Here is a 20,120-nt window from a genome sequence, read left to right on the forward strand (position 1 = left end):
GGGAGAAATGACAATCCTGCTAAACCAAAGGTAAATTTGGTGGAAGCAGATGATATAATTGCTGCGGTCATTTCTCAAGCCAATCTTGTGGCCAATGTGAATGAATGGGTTATAGACTCAGGTGCTACGAGGCACATTTGTGCAAATAGAAGTGCTTTTTCATCCTACACTCAAGCTAGTGCAGGAGAAGATTCTGTGTTTCTTGGTGACTCAAGGACTACACAAGTTCTTGGAAAAGGCAAAGTGCTTCTTCGTCTCACATCTGGCAAAATTTTGAAACTGAATGAGGTGCTACATGTCCCTGAAATTCGAACTAATCTAATTTCTGTTGCTTTGCTTGGTAAAAATGGAGTGAAAGTTGCATTTGAATCTGACCAAGTAGTTATGACTAAAAATAATGTGTTTGTAGGTAAGGGATATTGTAATAATGGACTGTTTGTATTGAATGTTTCCAAGATTGTTAATGATGAAAATGTTGATTCTTCTGCTTACTTGATTGATTCTTTTAAATTATGGCATGATAGGATGGGTCATGTAAGTTTACATTATATTAAGAAGATGCATGCAATTGGACTTATATCTAATATTAATTCTTCATGCTTAGATAAATGTGAAGTATGTGCTGAATCAAAACAAACAAAGAAAACTTGTGCTTCTGTTTCTAGAGAAACTGAATTATTAAATTTAATTCATACTGACTTAGGAGATTTAAAACAAACTATGACTAGAGGTGGAAAAAGATACTATGTAACTTTTATTGATGATTTTTCTAGATATACTAAAGTATATTTATTAAGAAATAAAGATGAGGCTTTTGACATGTTTCTTGCATATAAAAATGAAGTAGAAAATCAATTAAATAGAAAAATTAAAAGAATTAGATCAGATAGAGGAGGTGAATATGTCTCGCTTAATGATTATTGTGAGAAATATGGCATAATCCACGAAATTACCCCACCATATTCACCTGAATCAAATGGGGTAGCAAAAAGAAAATAGAACTTTAAAGGAAATGATGAATTGTTTACTTGTTAGTTCCAATGCACCAGATAATTTATGGGGTGAAGCCATTTTATCTGCATGTCATTTACAAAATAGAATTCCTTATAAAAAAACTGGTATTACACCTTATGAATTATGGAAGGGTTATCCTCCTAACTTAAAATATTTAAAAGTGTGGGGGTGTTTAGCCAAAGTTATGCTTCCTGAACCAAAGAAAAGAAAAATTGGTGCAAAAACTTCTGATTGTTTATTTATTGGTTATGCTAATTGTAGTGCTGCATATAGATTTCTTGTGCTCAAAAGTGATATTTTGGATTGTAACACTATTATTGAAACTAAAAATGCTGAGTTTTTTGAAAATATTTTTCCTCTAAGAAATAAAGTTATTTCTAATGCATCTGTTAGTGAAAATATAAATGAAAATGAAGTGGAAGAGTTAAGAAGATCAAAAAGACAAAGGAAAGAAAAATCATTTGGAAATAATTTTTATGTTTATCTTTTGGAAGACGATCCTTTAACTTTTTCAGATGCAATTTCTTCTTCTAATGCATTATTTTGGAAAGAAGCTATTAAAGTTGAAATTGATTCTATTTTACAAAATAATACTTGGGAACTTGTTGATCTACCACATGGAGCAAAACCAATTGGTTGCAAATGGATTTTCAAAAAGAAATTAAATCTTGACGGTTCAATTGATAAATACAAAGCTAGACTTGTTGCAAAAGGTTTTACTCAAAAACAAAATATTGACTATTTTGATACATATGCTCCTGTTACTAGAATTTCTTCAATTAGAATTTTAATTGCTTTGGCTTCTATTTACAAACTTTATATCCATCAGATGGATGTAAAAACTGCATTTTTAAAAGGTGATTTGGAAGAAGAGATCTATATGGTACAACCAGAAGGTTGTGTTGTTTTAGATCAAGAAAATAAAGTTTGTAAATTGCTTAAGTCTTTATATGGTTTAAAACAAGCACCAAAACAGTAGCATGAAAAATTTGACCAAGTTTTGTTAAGTAATGGTTTTTCTTCTATTGAGGTTGATAAATGTGTTTATACAAAATTTATTGGAAATGATTGTGTAATTATATGCTTATATGTGGATGATATGCTCATTTTCGGTTCATGTCTTGATATAGTTCAAGAAACAAAACAATTTTTATCTTCTAAATTTGAAATGAAAGACATGGGGGAAGCTAAAGTAATTTTGGGTGTGAAAATTGTACGAAATGATCATGGGTTAATGTTGACTCAAGAAAATTATGTTGAAAAACTTCTAAAACAATTTGAGAATTTTGATGTGAAACCTGTAAACACTCCATTTGATGCTAACAGTCAGTTAAAGAAAAATGTTGGAGATGCTATATCCCAGTCTAAATATGCTCAAATTATTGGAAGTTTAATTCATTTGATGAATTTTACTCGACCAGATATAGCTTATGCAGTGTGTAGACTGAGCAGGTACACTCAAAGTCCTAACCATGATCATTGGAATGCTTTGGTACGTTTAATGAAAAATTTGAGAGGTACCATAAATTATGGTATTCTATATAGTGGATTTCCCGCTGTGCTAGAAGGGTATAGCGATGCAAATTGGATTTCAGATTCAGATGAGATCAAATCCACTAGTGGTTATATTTTCACCCTAGGTGGTGGAGCAATATCGTGGAAATCAGCAAAACAAACTGTTATTGCTAGATCAACCATGGAATCAGAGTTTATTGCTCTAGATTTGATTGGTAATGAGGCCGAGTGGTTGAAAAACTTCTTGGCAGGCATTCCATTAGGAATGAAACCAACACCTTCTGTGTCTATTCATTGTGATTGCCAAGCTGCAATAGCTATTGCAAAAAATAAAACCTTTAATGGTAAAAATAGACACATTCGGTTGAGACATAATGTGGTAAAGAAACTGCTAAAAGATGGAGTTATATCTATTGATTATGTGAAGTCAGAAGTGAATTTGGCTGATCCTCTGATTAAACCCTTGGGAAAAAAAATTAATAAACGAAACATCGAGGGGTATGGGACTACAGCCTGTTGGAGAAAGTCATCAATGATGGTAACCCAACCTATATGATTGGCGATCCCATGAAATAGGTTCATATGGGTAATAACAAATCATTAGTTGATTTCAGCACTTTATAAAGTCCTACCTATAGTGTTAGTGCTAAAACTGCAAAGAAAGTGAGGTTGAGTTAAAACTCTTAATTATTTCCATATCCTTTATAGGTGGTGTATAATCTGTAGTATGCACTTGATGGAATGACCTATATGAGAGTGGAGTGGAGCCGCTCCTATGAAATTGAAGGCAAATTTCTAGAGCTCTCATGAACTTCCAGGCATGCGCATGGCTTATTAGCGTAACACCGCGTCAAACAGTAAAATTATAAAAGTACATTGTGATTGGTGAAAAGTTTAATTTACACTAAGAATTGTTTGGTTCATAGAAGTTTAAACTTCACCAAATATTCAGTAAATTATCTTTCACTTAATCAAATTTTGGTTCATAGTCCAAAAGACACCAAAATTAATACATTGTACTATACTCAGAAAATATTTTACTTAAATTTATGTTTCAATTCTTTTGAAATAAGTGGGGGATTGTTGGATATTTAACAATTATTTCAAAAAGAATCATAAAAATATTTTGAAATAAGTTACAAATTTTAAGTTGGTTAAAAAGATTTTTTCCACTTTATTTTATCTTAATCTTTATCCTAACTAAACCAGATTTTTTATTTGATTTTGTGGATATCTTAAATCTTTATCTTAACTGAATAATATTTTCATTTGATATTGTGGATTTGAATAACCATAAGCACTATAAATAGCAGTGCATTTATGTGTTATGGGATACACACAAAAAACTAAATACTTCTCTTTTCTCTCTATTGTTTCTTCTCTATTTCTGGGTAATTAAACATAAGCTGCTGTTCTTGCTCCTGGGTTACTTGTAATTCAGAAGGCTTGTTGAATCCTGGAGGATACGCAACTGTAGGCGAATTATCCTTAAGGACAGTGATTATTATCACGCCAAGCAATATTCTGCTCATCTTTTATTTATTTTCTCTATCTTTTTCTACCTGTTTCCAACAATACTCAGAGACTAAAACGTAAATCTCCTGAAGTTCAAACCTAATCCTTCTAATTTGAATTTCATAAAACTCTGGACATTTAGAGCCTGACTGTCATCAATATACTTAGCTGATAATTTTTATTACTTTTTCTTTGTGAACTCTTATTATCTAGTTTTTAACAAAGTCGGACCAATATTACTTATTGAAAAACAATCAGACCATAAACATAATGTTTCTTGCATCATGCATTTTATGAAAAAAAAAAATTGAATTCTGTTTATAAAATTCAATTTATTTCTATTCATACAAAATTTATTTACTTAAAATAAAATTTAAAATAATAAAATTCAATTTAATTTTTTATTTTAAATAAATTAATAATAAATTCAAATTTATTTATTTACTTCATCTTTTAAACTAAATATAGATATTTATTTTTATAAATAATAATTATTTTTATCCCATTTGAAATGTTTTTTGAAAAATCATTATTGATATTTGTAACAACATTTAAAATCTAAAAACAAGAAGGCAATTATTAACTAAAAAAGCACAAATAAATTTGAAAAGAAAATAAATAAAAAAACAAAAGATTAAAAAAATGAAATTTTTAAGAGTTAATTAATTAATATTGATACAAATAGGACTTTAAAAAAATAATTTTTTGCAAAATTTATCAAAATTTTGCAAAATTTGCTTTTAATTAAAAATTAATTTCCACAAAAATTGAATAGAATTTAATTTTTAAATTATTAATTTTATTAAATACAAAAAATAAAATAAAAAATCAATTTAAGTGTTATCAAAATTAATCATTCCAAACAAGAAATTAAAGAAAAAGAAGATTTTGTAAATTTCATCAATTCAAATAATTAAATCCACTTTTGGGTGAAAGCAATCAATTGGCGCAATCGAATAAATAAATAATTAATTAATTATAATTACTAATGTTAAGATTTTTTTTATAATCACAAATATCGATTAAAATTAAATTTTATCTGTATCAAATTTATCTATCAAAAAATAAAGTATTCTAAGCTAATAATTATTTACAAAGACCCTAATTCTATTGAATATTGATGAATTAAAGTAGCTTTATAAAGAAATGACATTAAACGTTTATAGCAACCAAAGTGGCCATTCTCCATTGAGGAGCACATCCCACTTGGAGTTGGCAATCAGAGTCATTACCAACCATAAGCAGTCCCAAAACGGTGACGTATATATGACAAGGATTTTCACTCTGCATTGTCTGCAAGATACTTCCAACGGGGTATAAATGAACCAAATCGTTCGTGAGCTATTCGAAATTCGATTCGATAAAAACTCGACCGAGTTCGACTCGATTTCTAAATGAGCCAAATTCGAACTTAATTTTTAGGCTCGTTTGATAATGAGCCAAACTTGAGCTCCATATATATTCGGTTCGTTAAAACTCGTGAGCTCGTCTCGTTTTTGAGTTCATAAGCGGGCTCGCAAATAGGTTCGTGAATAGTCTCGTTAAGTAAACTGAAATTACTATCATAAGAGAAATAAACTCAAACCCTGCATATACTTTCATGAGCCAAATCTAGATTTTTTAAAATTCAACTCTATATAGTTTGGTTATACTCTTAAACTTGCATATATTTGGATTATTAAGATTTAAAATCTCATATTTATAAGTTTACATACTAATTTGTAAATATACTTATTTAACTAAAATTATTTTAGTTTTAAACTTTATTAGTTTTAAACTAAAATTCATTATACATGTAAATAAATTAAACTACTCGTGAACTATTCGAGACTAAACTCGATAAAAACTCGACTCATTTAAGCTCATTTGCTAAACGAGTCAAGTTTGAACTTTTTAATACTCAGCTCGAGTTCGAAATGAGTAAAACTCGAATTCGGCTCGAATTCGAAAAAATTTTAACGAATCAAGTTTGAGCTCTTCAAAATTCGGCTCGACTCGATTCATTTACACCCCTATCCACTCCGCTGAAAGCGCCTAAAATTTCTTTGAATATTTAATTAATTTATAAAATAAAAAATATTTTAATATATTTTTAAAAATAAAAGGAAGGAGTAAGTAGTAAATTTCCATTAATTAATCTCAAGTGATAATCTACTTAATCTCCACGTGCTTTCTGTTATTAAAATAATATAATTAATAAAACATATAGTATTGCCCAACAGATTATGGATTATATTTAACTCCATGCATATCCATGGAATTGATGGGCTTGCCTTAGCATTTTTACTCATGTCTAGATTGCACTAGGCCTATTCATCTGGGCCGATTTACATTTCTGCTTAGGAAACCCCAATCTTGGTTTTGATTTTTGGACATAATCTAATAATCTCTCTTCAGATAGATATTGACTCATCTGCTTAGGCAATTTCCTTTGCCATCATTTGCTAAAATGCAAAAACTTTAATGCTGTCTTGAAGACTATTGTCAAAGAGTTGGGTGTAATCTCTAATGGGTGCCTGCAGTTTCAGCTATTAAACGCAGAAATTCCACAAATCAGCCTTAGAAATGCTGGATGGTAAGTAGAAGTGAGAAACATTTTGGTTAGAGCTTTTGGAAGCCAACTTTTCACAGATAAATGATTCAGATGATATTGTGGAAATCTAAGAAAAGATCAGAATTGAAGCTTATCGTTATTTAATGGGTTTGTTGAGGGGGAAATTACGAGGGAGAAGCGAAGCAAAGCTGGGAGAGAGAGAGCAGAAGTGCAAAAGATAAGTGCTTTTGGTTTAAGCGTCCCACATCGAATAAAAACGAAATGGTGGATCAGCCAGCGCCTTATAAAAATACAAGCGAAACAGCGAGACAAATCACGCAGCCGCGCGGTGAGCACATAGCGAACTATTCTTTCGCCTTTTACTAAAGAATACCGTGTGCGCGCCGCAAACAGCGGCATACGCCAATTTTTGGAGGGCTTACTTCATATCGAAGTGAGCCCACACCAAATTCAGTTAAAATTTTATTTTCTGTGAGTGGACTGTTAATTTGTTTTCTTAAGAGGCTTCTGATAAAATTTCTTGGTTTTTGAAAAATTATTGCTTAGTGTGTGGGTTCTCTTGACGACGTTCCATTGTTCGAATGTTTCTAATGTATTAGTTTGCACTTTTTATAAAAAATTATGACTTACAAAAGAAACTTATGGAGTGATTTATAAAAATATGAAATTGTAAAAAATTATTAATTTATTTATACGCTAACTTTAGCTGTTGTTTTACTATTTAATTCATTAAATTGATAAGTTTTATTAATTAATTTTTTAATTTTATAAAAAATCTACTGTTAATTTTTTTTTTATGTTGATAATATTTTAATTTTTAATTTGTAATATTTAATTAATTAATAAAATTTTTAAAATATTAAAAATATTTTAATATATTTTTTAAAATTAAAAAATTAATTAATAAACTTCTCATAATATAAAAATTAAATAATAATTTTTTTTACATGACTATTGGGATAAATTAATTAATATTACAAGTAATTTAAGGGGGCTCTCTCGTCTCTATAGTTTTTTTATATGAAAATTACTTGAATAAATATATTTAGTTTAAATTATGAAAATTAATTTATGATCCTTAATAATTATAATTTAATTTTAATTTATAAATATTTAAAAGCTTAATTACGTTTAATTAAAATAATTATAGTTTAAGTGAAAATTAGATTTTAAGCGGGGTATTTAGTTAAAAATACTGGATAATTAATATTTTTTTTTTACTGTCATTGACCTTGCTCTACTGCTTTTAGGCAAGGAAAAGTTATAGCTGTGTCTTTTATGATTAGATTAAGGTGAATAAGGTCTTTAGTTATAATTTTGAAGAGGGTTTGATGGTGTAAGGATTTCTTTAAGCTTTTTTTTTTTTTTTAAGTTATAATTTATCATTATATTAAAAGCTCAGAAGAGCTATTATGAGAGTAAGTTCATGAATACAAGAGGTCACAAAACAACAAATAAACCCAAATCCATAGACCTAGAATCCTAAGCCAATTATCAAAAAAGCTAGCGGCTCTCTCCATTTCATCGCCATCACACTCTGTTCAACCGATCAAAATCAAGACCAAGAAGGACAAAAAAAACAGGTAATCCTCTGATGACGAGCACAGGAGGCCACCAAAAAAATTTTGGAACTTTTTTTTTCTCTTTCAAAAAAAAAAATTTCTATTGTTTGCTATGTTTATTCTTACTGTGGAAGTTTCATTATAGGTGTTATTTGTAAGGTTGAGTTTGGGATGAATTCAAAATTTTAGAATAAATTTTAATTGAGATTTAAAAATTTTATTGAGGAGCTTAGGTGATTTCACATGATGTTTTTTACCCTAAATTAAATAATATTTTTTAAAAATAAAATTTAACTTTTCTTTGAAAATTCTAAATATTAAAATATTAAACTGATTTGTTCAAGTGTATTTGTGTCTATCTGCAAATCTTCCAATTCTAGGGCTGTTATAACAGTAGTCTAGACATGCTTGGCAAACTCACCTAGGGAGATGGTAAAAGGTTGCAGCAGGGAGGGGAGGAAATCTAATTCTCTTTATCTATCTTAATTAAGAGAGAGAATTTCCTCTCGGTGCTTTCTCTTCTGAAGGCTCTCTCTTCATTGCTGATAAGCTCTTACTCTTTCCTTTTAGTTGTGGATTTTGTTCTCCCACCGTCAAGGCTATATACATAATTCTATAGGTTATTTTAGGCTTTTTATCAATCTAAAAATTAATAACAAAGGAATCGTAAAGTTATTCTGCTGTCAATCGTGTACCAAATCATTGTATTGTTTATAATTCAGAAAAATAAATAAATTTAATTGTAGAATAAATTAATTATTTTATTTATTTTTTCCCTTTTGATGAATTATAAATCATATAATGATTTTATATAATATATAATCACATCATAATTTTATTTTGTAACTCTAAATATTAATATATTTTATGTATTAATATTTAAATTAAAAATATTATTTACACTATATAATTTTAATGCTATAAAATTAAGATCATTATATAATTATGTACGGCTATACGAGAGTAATAAAATATAAATTTAAATTTTATAATTTTAAATATTTATATTAATTAATTAATTATTTATTTATTTTATCTATATTTTTTTATAAATTATAAATGATTCAATGATTTGGTTGGATGTCATTTTAAGTATTAATATTGATAACTGTTGGATTTCGTATCTCTTGGGTTAAATCAGGATCCACAAAATAGACCATACCTTGAGTTCGGAATGCCTTTAGGCAGGCCTATTCAGTGGCTTCCAATCCAAGATCTAGCACGGAAGATAGGCCGGATCGTCTGCGAGTCCAAACGCAATAAGAAAGAGGCCGGCTCAAGGAGACATGGGGAGAAATGAGCAAGTAACGTCCTTTCGCAGTTCTATTTGCATGCGCATTGGAGAAAATTAAATGGCCGTCTGATATAGGTATAACAACTGATAGTACGGACCCACCTGATAAAAGGCAGATATCACTGTAACAGAGAGACCGTTAAACGCCATTGGCAAGCAAAACAAAAAAAAATAAAAAGAAAGGAGTATCCTAAAAAAATATACTTACACACACGAAAAAAAAATTTATTTTATGAATATCAAATCATCGAATAAATTTTATTATTAATATTTAATATATTTTATTATTAATATTGCGATTAATTATGTACATTCTTTTATAAGAATAACTCAATAAAATATAAATTTAATTTTTATAATTTTAAATATTTATATTGATTAATTAATATATTTTTTATTTAATTCAATAATTTTTTACACATTGAATAACAGAATAATATTATAATTTTAAATATATTTTTTTATAATTTTTCTTTTAATTAATTTTTATAATACTTTTATGTATTAAAAATAATAAAATATAATAATTACGTATCAAACTGAAAAATAAATTTATAATTAGTATTATTTAATTATAATATTATTACAAAAATATATTAAAATTTATTATAAAAAATTTATTATTATAAAAATATAATATAAATAATATTATTAAATTAATATAATATAAATATATTAATAATTAATAAAAATAAAAAATTAGTGGCATGTTTGGCTTACAACCGTTCTTTTTTGGTTCAGATGGTTGGCACCGGGTAAATGAAGATCATAGGACGCTGAGATTTCTTATTTTTCATTTGTGTTGGGTTAAATATTACAGTTTAAGAATTATATCGAAATTTAACCAATAAAATCTCGATTTATTTTACTTTATTTACTAAACAAATTAAATTTGACTAATTTTATAATATACTCGAATTCAAAATGCAAACTCAAAGCTTAAAAAGTATTTTAAAAAACTAAATTTACCTTCTTCATATCTCAATTTGGCTTAATTCATTTTACACTTTTACTGTAGTCAACAATCTTTATTCAATTTATTTTATAATTTTTTTTCTAATTTTATTTAATTCTTCCAAAATAAATATATTAATTATAATCAGTTAATATTTATTAACCATTAACAATAATTTAATTATTATCGGTTATAAATTGTATTAAAAAACTAAACTAAAAAAAAATAATTTGACATTTAACGATAGAGAGTGAGAGAATATATCCCACAAGCAGAAGTCCACTGATTGACGATTGGGGATTTCGTCGCAGATCACTAACTCGAATGTCATATGTCACGCATTTGGAGAAATTTTTAAATAGATCTAACTTATTATAAATTAAATTAATTTTAAAATATAAATATATAACACTCACGTGCTTAGTCTGATGGTAAATACATCCGAATAAATCTGAGAGATTTCAGGTTCAATCTCCACTTTTCATTTTAAAAAAAATATATATAAATTTTATTATTTTAATAAAAATTTATTTATTTATATTTTATAATTAGGTTGATTCATGTTAAATCGTATCATATGGGCTCAAATTAATTTATTAAACTTCATTTAGCTAAAATAATTTCTAAATCACTTTTATAAAATAAGTAAAAAAATAAATTATGAATTATTTCAAATACAGCATGACTTACATAATGTTTGATAAAACAAAATTTTAAAATTATTTATTTATTTTAAATAAAAAGATTTAAAAAAAAATGCTATAACGATGGTAATTTAGCTTTAAAACAAAAAGACAAGACTAGACGTAAACAAAACATCACATGTTTTTTCTTTTGTTGTTTGAATCCAAGTGAGACAAAGCCAAAAACATCACAAGCCAACAATATTTGACGCAGCCTCTGGATTCCAGGTGTCTTGCGTTAAACCTCAAGAACTCTCCTACCACTATTCAATTATTACATGTACCAGTATAATCTCATATCCAATCAAAATGCACCACGTCACAATGATGAATAGTTTTCTTATCAAATTGTTTCCAAGTTTACGAGAAATGCATGACATGAAGTTTTGCCTATCAATGACGTGTCATTGTGTGATTGGTTACTTGGGATTTCAGTTTAAAAATAATTATATTTCTACAGTTTCCCATGCATATACTGCAAGCTATTTTCATGGATGAAATCCACATGGTGATTATTTTAGCATGCATAGTCACAGTAGGACCACAAGTAGAAACGAGACATCAAATCTAATTTCTCTTCTCCAGTGTTTTTGGCAGGATTAGCATTTGGAAACGAAAGCCAAAACTACCAACCTAGAACACAAGATCGGGAGATTGATATCATTTCCTCGTAGCTTCCTTGTAATGTTTTAATCATCAGAATCATTGGAGGATTGGGAGATCATCTTCTGTATCATTTGACTCGTTTCCTCCTCCGACATCCTATCATCTTTGCCTTTTGATTTTGCATATGCTTCGAAGAATTCCTTGTTCTCTTTCTCCAGTTCGTTCCACACTGCATATATGATCAAAATCCCATTAATTTTATGTGATCACATGCGTGAACCCAGATGAAGTTTGTGAACTTCTGAAAGAAAGATGACAGACCAGAGAACAGCTTTGATTATGCAGAAGAGTTTTTTAAGATTGAGGCAAGATTGGCTAGCTCAATCTTGTTTCATCTACCTTAAGAGTAGCCATGGTTGACTAGAATACACAGTAAAATCTTGTATTCATCTGAAAGAAAGAAGAAGTTGAAACCAGTTGCTCAACGTCATCTAGGGTTTACCCATAATTCTTAAGAGATCATCGTTCATGAAATAGCTAGAACTAGCTCAAACCCATGCAAGAACCTCTTGATTTTTCAACTCAAAACTTCTTCTTCTCTCTACATGTATCCTATTATTCATGTCACACTTGTGGATCTCAATAGGGTGATGAGTTTATACAGACAAGAAATGGATTATATGAATTCAAAGTATCAACCTGCTTTTTGTTGAATCAAAAGTTAAGATCTTGCAAATAACTGGGTTTAAAAGGTGAAACGAACCAGTAGAGGTAATGACAGGTTCGATGTTTGCATGTTTAGAGAGAGCTTCCATGCAATCCTCTTTTGTCATGTGAAAGATCAGACACTTCTCTATAAGATGCTGCACCTAAACAAGTCATAATCAAATAAATAGAATACAATGATCAGCAATAGAATACAATGATCTATCAAGTTAAATTATTCAAAGACAAACCATGTGTATGTATGAAGCAGAAGAGTCCGCCATGATCGAATCAAGAACACAACTAAACACGATCACTTTGTATGCAACTGGAGAAAGAGATCTCTGGGGATCAAGTTGCTGGTGCAATATCATGAGATGATGAAGTCATATAAAGAGTGATATATATGGAAAAGGGAAAGACATGGCAGCTAAAAGGGGAAGGGGGTTGCTGGGGAGGTGGGTCCAGTAGTCCCACGTGGGAATCTAGTGATAATTGGTTGAGAAGGGATTAGAGGAGATTTGGACATGACTCTTCATTTGTCTTGTAGGATTACAATTAGGGCATGCCCCCCTCCACGTGATTTGTGGGTCCTTACGTCTACGATTTCTCTGAAGAAGACAAACCCACTACTCCTATAGATGGCTTTCTGTAACATTAGAGAATGATCTCTCTTCCCTTCAACCTCTTTCTTCCCCAAAACAACATGAAATATATCAATGAAATGTTCAATGTTTCATAAGCTCAACCCAAATGGACATGTCAGAGGAACCTTGGAAATTCAAATACTTGCAAATTCAATTGAAGGTTTTTGTTTTATGGGATGTAAATTCTCTGAGTTCAAACTCCTGTAAAAATCAAAAATAAAAATTATTTTTATTAGTGTATTAAATAAGCAATCATTTGTGTTTATACTTTTTTTTGGTACATAGTATTAAAATCTACAGTAACATTATGAATGATTGCGGTTAGTGATAAAGATAATAATAAAAAAACTATTAAGCTTTTATAAAAAAATTTTTTTAGCAGTAATATTTATTGTTGTTAATAATTATTTTTTATAATAATTATAATTTTATTATAAAATATTTATAATCATAATTTTATAATCAATAATTATATCTTAATATTGTAAATTTATATCAACAATATATAGTCGTTGTTGTAAAAATTATAATTATAGATATTTTATAATAAAATTATGATTGTTATTTAAAAAATAATTATTAATAATAATAAATATTATTGCTAAAAGAATTTTTAGCTGATACTTAATCCGACTCAAACAAGAACGGTACTCCAAAAGATTAAGATTTAAAATTCAATCGATATCAAATCGAGATTTAACTGATATATTATTAAATAAATTTTATAATATTAATACTAATATTTTTATTATAGTTATTACTTTATATATCTTATAAACAATTATTAAAATAGATTCTTGTAAATTTTGAGATTCAAAATATTTTTTAAAAAATATTTTAAAATTTCAAATAATAATATTTAATGTTATATAATAAAAAATTAATATTAAAATTTCATAATGACTAATAAAATAAATAATAATATATTAAAATTTTATAACAAAATAACTAAAAAGTTTATATATTATAAAAGATAATAAAATGAAAAATATATAATAAAATAAATTATTGTATACTTTTTTTTTAAAATTACACTTTAAAAAGTTTTCTTTTTATAAATTATAATTATATATTAAAAAATTTTTATGTAAACAACTAAACATCCCGTATTTACAGATGTTCGATAGGTGTGAAAACAGTATCTGTCAGTACGGTAATTATTTTTTTTGTCTTCATTAGTATGGTAGCTGAATGGTTAAATTGATGGGATTTAGTGCTGGTGGTATTGATTCTTATTATTAACATTAACACAAATATTTTTATTAAAAGTAACCGGTTTGATTTTAAAAATTTGATTCAACTCAGATAATTTGTCGGTTTGATTTTAAAAATTTGATTCAACTCAGATAATTTGTCGGTACGTTGATTAACTAGTATGTTAATATCGATTAAAACTGATTCTTTGAAATTAAGAGTTTATGAATAAATCAAACAGAATTTAAATTTAATTTTCAATTAAATCGGTTCGAATGATCAATTCAATTCCCGAATAATGATAAATTATTATCAATTCGGTTCTCGATTAAAGGAGATTTGGAATTGAAACCCTATGAGAAAACATTGATCATTGAAGTGCCAAACTCAATTTCATCTGTTGCTGTGTATTATCAAAAACAAATAATAATGTTAATAATTTTCAGCATATTGTAATTGTCATGTTGACATGACAATATGTTTTATATGTTGTTTTTTTTTTTTTTTCATTTCTGATTTTAACAAATGGATCTAAGAAAGTATTTAAATAATAGAGAAAGAGAATCCAACAAAACTAGCCCATACTGCTGATGGTGATACTCAGCAACTAGTTGGCACAGCCAAGCCAAGCCAATCCCCAAGATGCCAGTTTGAAATGTGGAAGGAGACCCCTATGAGGATATTTCCCCATTTTTTCTATCTTCATTCTCAGCTTTGAATATGAAGCTAGAGAACATGCATACGATCAATGTAATAAGTTTTGAATATACATATATTTTATTGGTTAAATGCATGGAAATTGTTTGTCCTGTTGCTAGTGATTAATCTTGACAGATTTGTCTTTTATTTCTTCTGGTTTCATCATGTCTCTGCCAACTTACACATATTGCCACTGGAAATATATAGCATATTAAATCATTACTCTAAACCAATCAAGAATAGACTCAGCATCAAAGAAAAAGGCAAATTGTTTGCATCTCCAAGATATTTTTTTTCTCTCTTCAAATAATTAAGCAGCTCTCCCAACTTAGATTTTGACTCCCATTTGGCTAAGTGACCTGTTTCTCACCGAATTGGCTGCCCCGACCGAGTCTAGAATCTTCTAGTTTGGAAGTTGTTCTTCTGGGAATTTCATTTCTTGCTTATCGTTGTTGTTCTCATTCGATACTGAAGTATCATAGAGTTTTCAACAAAATTTCTTTCTCTTATATCTACATTTGTGGTTCTAACTCTAACGAAAACGAACACAATATTAATATTTAAAGTTATAAACTATAATAATATCAATATTTCAAATTTTTATAAAAAATTTAGGGAGCTATGCCTGACCCATTAGTTCCATCATTGAACTCCATCATTCCCTATCTATGAAAAGCCATGTAGAATATTCAAGGGTGAGGAAAAACTGACATCTTCATTTATTTAATCACTGCATCATGAATCCAAGAAAGGAAATTTTTTATTTTTCTATGTTCATTGATCTTCTTAACAAGAAGCTTAGAAGATAGCAACCCTTCACCCGGTTAAATGTGTTTCTTCAAAATTTTCCTTAGCATTCTTTTTTTCACCAGCGACCAAGTACTAGGAAACAATGTTGCACGCAATACTTTATTCATCTGTGGTTATCTGTGGTTCAACAACAATCACAGAATGTGGATTGACAGGACAAGAGCATGTGTACACGTCTCAAGAATAATTCTACTGTTTGAGATTACTTTTCCAAGTCAGCAGACACCAATAGCCATAATTTGATATCATTGTAGATTGAACTTGATGATGTGTCATGTACTGATTGGTTCATGATAGCAAGTAAGAGTAAAAATTTCATCCCTATAGAATTTATAAGTTTTTAAGGCTGGGATTTTTGTCTTCTACTTAGCACCTGGTGATTTCTAAATTGTTTGAGCATCAGACAGACCACTAGAAGACAGAGAATATGGGAAATTAAGCAGATATATACCACGGATAATAGAAAGAGCACAACAAAAATGTTAATGTACAGTCACCATTCATGCACCAAGTTGGCAGGCAAAAACCTTGTCTCCATCAAACACAGTCTGCCCAATCAACATCGTTCATGCAATATTCTTGTGAAAATCAAATGGAACAAAATTCATTAATCTTCAAGTACGTGTTAATTTTTAGGTATGTATAAGATCTAAAATCATATACTTGGGGAAAAAAAAAATCACATTGGTTCCTTTACTTGGAGGTAATTCCCAAATAAAGAGAATCAATCCAATAAACTGTCTATTGCTTCATGATTATTCTGGTAAATAACTCATTTGTTGCCTATGCTTAGTGACGTTATGACATGAAACTTTCACATGCACAGCATTTGCCAACTTTGCCTTTTGAGTGGTGAGATACTGAGGAAATCCATGGGAGTACACCATGAAATTTAAAACTATGTTAAATTCATCGTAAACCCCACATGTCATCCAGGAAAAACTTACCATCAATATTATCGTAAACTAATCTATTGTGAACTATATATAATCTGTTTAAGACAATAGCATGCTAAGTAAGAAAAACTGGAAATTACAAAAGAATACAATCTACATATACTTAAATCCTATATATGCATGTAAATTATAAATTTTTCGTTCAAACTTTTATAAAGTTTAGGATCTAAAAATTACATTTTATAAAGTAAAAAGATGCAAATTGTGCGCACATTCTCTATCAATCACTACCAATCTTCAAAACAGAAGTTCAGGAAATCACCGTCCACCACAGCTTGACTAATGTAAACAACATATGATTTTCAATGATATAATTGTAGATTGAGCTTGATGATGTGTCAAATGCTAATTGGTTCACAAAAGAAACTAGTATATTTTTCTCCTATCTTGGACCCACAGTCCTCAGTGCTCTAATCTCCAGTATGCAAATGATGAAGGAAGATCATGTAATATGAGAAAGCTAAAATTCAAGCAGATAATAACTAAGTAATAGCAGACCTATAATTAAATAGCAGTTCTCATCTCACCCATAACAATCTTGGCTCAATATATTATTAATATTAGATTATGAATAAGCATAAAAGCTAAAAAAGACTTCTGTTTCAGACACTGTAAGAGGAAGGCTGTCTGATGTCTCCCTCACCATCTCAGTTCTAATTCTTTGAAATCCTTATACCAACTTAGAAACAAGCAAGGAAAGAGAGATAACCAGGTCCATATTTAGTGGCTGAGGGAATCTTACTCCTTATCCAAAACCAGTAGCAGAATTATTAAGTTCCACACAGGAGGCCAACGATCCTTATCTAAAGCTATCACCCCATTATTCTCAATAGATGTGATTAGGGCTGCAGTTCATGTTCAAAGAGAACTATCTATATATACATATATATAAAATAGAGTTTCTATATCTATATAAATATTATAAAACTGAGCTTTAAATAAGTTAATACGATACTATAGCTTCTACTTTTAGTCTTCCATATCGTACAATACAAAATTTAGGAGAAAAATTATGATCTTATTAATACTCAGAAAACTGAGGATCATATTTATAAACTATATAAACCAATATCAAACATCAAAAATAAAACAACCTTCTAATGCAAATAGAAGATGTAATATTCAACTAAAATTTGCTTTTAAACCTACCAAATTGTATTTTAGCAATCGCCTTAGAAGAAAATAATATACTCTGCATAAATATTTCTAAGGCAATCTTTATTTATATTAAAAATTCAGATATGGGTTCATGCACAAATTCATTACCAAACCAAGCAAATCTTCCGTCTCATTTTTTTTCTCTGCAATTATACTCCTGTATGTGTTGTACGAGTTGTCTCCTATAGACTCATCAAGGAAATGCATGTTGTTTGCTTATATACAGAGAATAAGAAGGCGTTGTACGAGTTGTCTCCTATAGACTCATCAAGGAAATGCATGTTGTTTGCATAATACAGAGAATAAGAAAGGATAAGAAAAGTTACTAGGAATACTGGAAACAATTCAAAGTTAACGCAATGGTAATTGGACAGAAAGACCACTTCACAAACCTCTCACTTGAAATCATGTATTATGTAAGAATTTAATTTAATTAATTTTATTATTTGAAAAGAAAGAATTTAATTTTTTTAATTTAAAATTTTTATTTTAAAAAATAAAATAAAATTGTGCATAATTTCATAGGATTTTTTTTGAATTATTTTCAAACAAAATGAATAATTTCAAATGAAGTAATAAAAAATACAAGGATAACTTATTTCATCAACAAAGGACAAAAAACACATTTTATGGCCACTATTATTTGATAGTAGGAGCTCTTATCAATTCTAAGAAAATAGCATAACATATATCCTGACGTCCCACATCGGACAGACATAAAAAATAATATTTAGAATTTATATAAGTAGCTCAAAACCTATTAAATAATTTAAATAAAAAAATTATTAAATAATTTAAATTAATTATAGTGGACTAAGTAGAAAGTGAATATTAATATTATTTAGGACAATTGAAGACATATTATTACACTTTGATATCAAATATCAAAATCATCCTGAACTGTAATATCAAAACCACCATGGATAAAAATTAGTACAAAAATTAGTAGGTCCGCACAGTGATATCAAAACAGAATTAGTAGGTCCGCGAGAACAAGACTACCCATGAGCAAGGTTGAGCATTATAGGCCTTCCTCTCTCTTCCTTGAAAGTTTTAACCATTTAACTTTCAACGGCATGCCATTCACAGTGTATAAACTACCAGTCTGTTTACAAGAATTATTAAGATATGATCTATTCTGTGAGAAGATTGAAGCATGTTGCTGTCTTACACAGTGATAGCTACCTTCATTAAAATGTATCATGTTATGTTTATTTTCTGCTTAGAAAGAAATCTATCAAACATTTGTTATGGCTTTTCAAAGTTTCTCATGCTCAAAATTAATTATTCACAAAGAGTGGGAAAGAACTATGCTATGCAATCTTAATCAATCCACCCTCTCATCATGTAACATTGCTTCATTACCATAGCTAGCCCTGTTTCAGCAAGCTATATATGCGACAAAGATAGGCTGCATCAAAGTATTCCTTAGGATCATAGTTGTTAAAATTGTGTGTTGACTCGTACGTTTAAAATTATTCTCAAGTTGAGAAAGTATTATATTTAAATTAAAGTATATATATAAAAGTCGATTTTATATTACAATAGGGTCCCATTTAAGATCTTTAACAAAATGCCAGACGTTTTCATGGAAAAGAATTCGTACCGTATGAAAGATGCCTGTTGGACTTTAGCTGATTCAACACATGCTCTTTCTGGTCCCCTCTGGCAACCAAAAGCAATATATGAAAAGAAATTAGAATTGATGTTGTACTCTGATTGCTCCGATGTGAGCTCCAGTCGGCTAGGTAATCTTTTGTTGGTCCAATAGTCACTCCACGTCCATCTTCTGCTTGATAAAATGCCCAAGTTTGAAATTTTATCAAATAATATGTTCAATCGCGCCTTCTGCTCGACAAAATACCCAAGCGTAAGATAGTTCGTCTTTCAGTGTTATGCTGGTTATCTTTGTTACAGTTCTAACGGTGATATTCTATTACGCGAAGAAATGCCGCGGTGACACGTACGGTTAGTTTTAGGGGGTTGGGTTCCGCTGGGAGGCCTGCGCGAGTGAGTTCTGCATAGCAAGCAGCGTCAGCACTCGGCCAGCCTATCACCCGTCCAAAAATTCGTGCACACGTTCATATATAGAGGCGCGGCGAGCGGCGAGCGGCTCTCACTGATCGCTTTGTTTCCCTTATAAGGCAATTTACATATACCAATGGCATTGCTATTTCTAGCCTCTCCCTTTGACAGGTTTTTTTCAAAATTTCGAGGTGGGACCAGCCAAGGATTCATAGGATTTCACTTGGA

The 20,120-nt window shown here is 29.2% G+C and overlaps 1 protein-coding gene and 1 non-coding gene across 3 annotated transcripts; one reads left to right on the plus strand and one right to left on the minus strand.

The window, feature by feature from the left end:
• The first annotated feature begins 6,917 nt into the window (after positions 1-6,917).
• LOC122724273 lies at positions 6,918-7,035 on the plus strand. Its single transcript, XR_006351537.1, has one exon. It is a non-coding gene; the product is annotated as a U5 spliceosomal RNA (small nuclear RNA).
• A 4,181-nt stretch (positions 7,036-11,216) lies between these two features.
• LOC110618828 lies at positions 11,217-12,813 on the minus strand. 2 transcript variants are annotated; one of them, XM_021762087.2, is made up of 3 exons: positions 12,655-12,813; positions 12,462-12,567; positions 11,217-11,927 (listed from the first exon to the last, which is right to left on the minus strand). In XM_021762087.2, the coding sequence occupies exons 1-3, from the start codon at positions 12,775-12,777 to the stop codon at positions 11,782-11,784; spliced, it is 375 nt and encodes a 124-aa protein (XP_021617779.1). In that variant the 5' UTR covers positions 12,778-12,813; the 3' UTR covers positions 11,217-11,781. The 2 variants fall into 2 exon arrangements, with proteins under 2 accessions (XP_021617779.1, XP_021617778.1); XM_021762086.2 differs by having other exon boundaries at positions 12,462-12,561; positions 12,655-12,787.
• Between the last annotated feature and the right edge of the window lie 7,307 nt (positions 12,814-20,120).

The sequence above is a fragment of the Manihot esculenta genome, chromosome 7, assembly GCF_001659605.2.
Source record: "Manihot esculenta cultivar AM560-2 chromosome 7, M.esculenta_v8, whole genome shotgun sequence".
Classification (NCBI taxonomy): domain Eukaryota; kingdom Viridiplantae; phylum Streptophyta; class Magnoliopsida; order Malpighiales; family Euphorbiaceae; genus Manihot; species Manihot esculenta.

Coding starts and splice junctions, on each gene's coding strand:
- LOC110618828 (XM_021762087.2), bottom strand. CDS start 12,777: ATGATATTGCACCAGCAACTTGATCCCCAGAGATCTCTTTCTCCAGTT. Junction 12,568..12,654: donor CTGCTTCATACATACACATG/GTTTGTCTTTGA, acceptor TGACTTGTTTAG/GTGCAGCATCTTATAGAGAA. Junction 11,928..12,461: donor ACCTGTCATTACCTCTACTG/GTTCGTTTCACC, acceptor TCATATATGCAG/TGTGGAACGAACTGGAGAAA.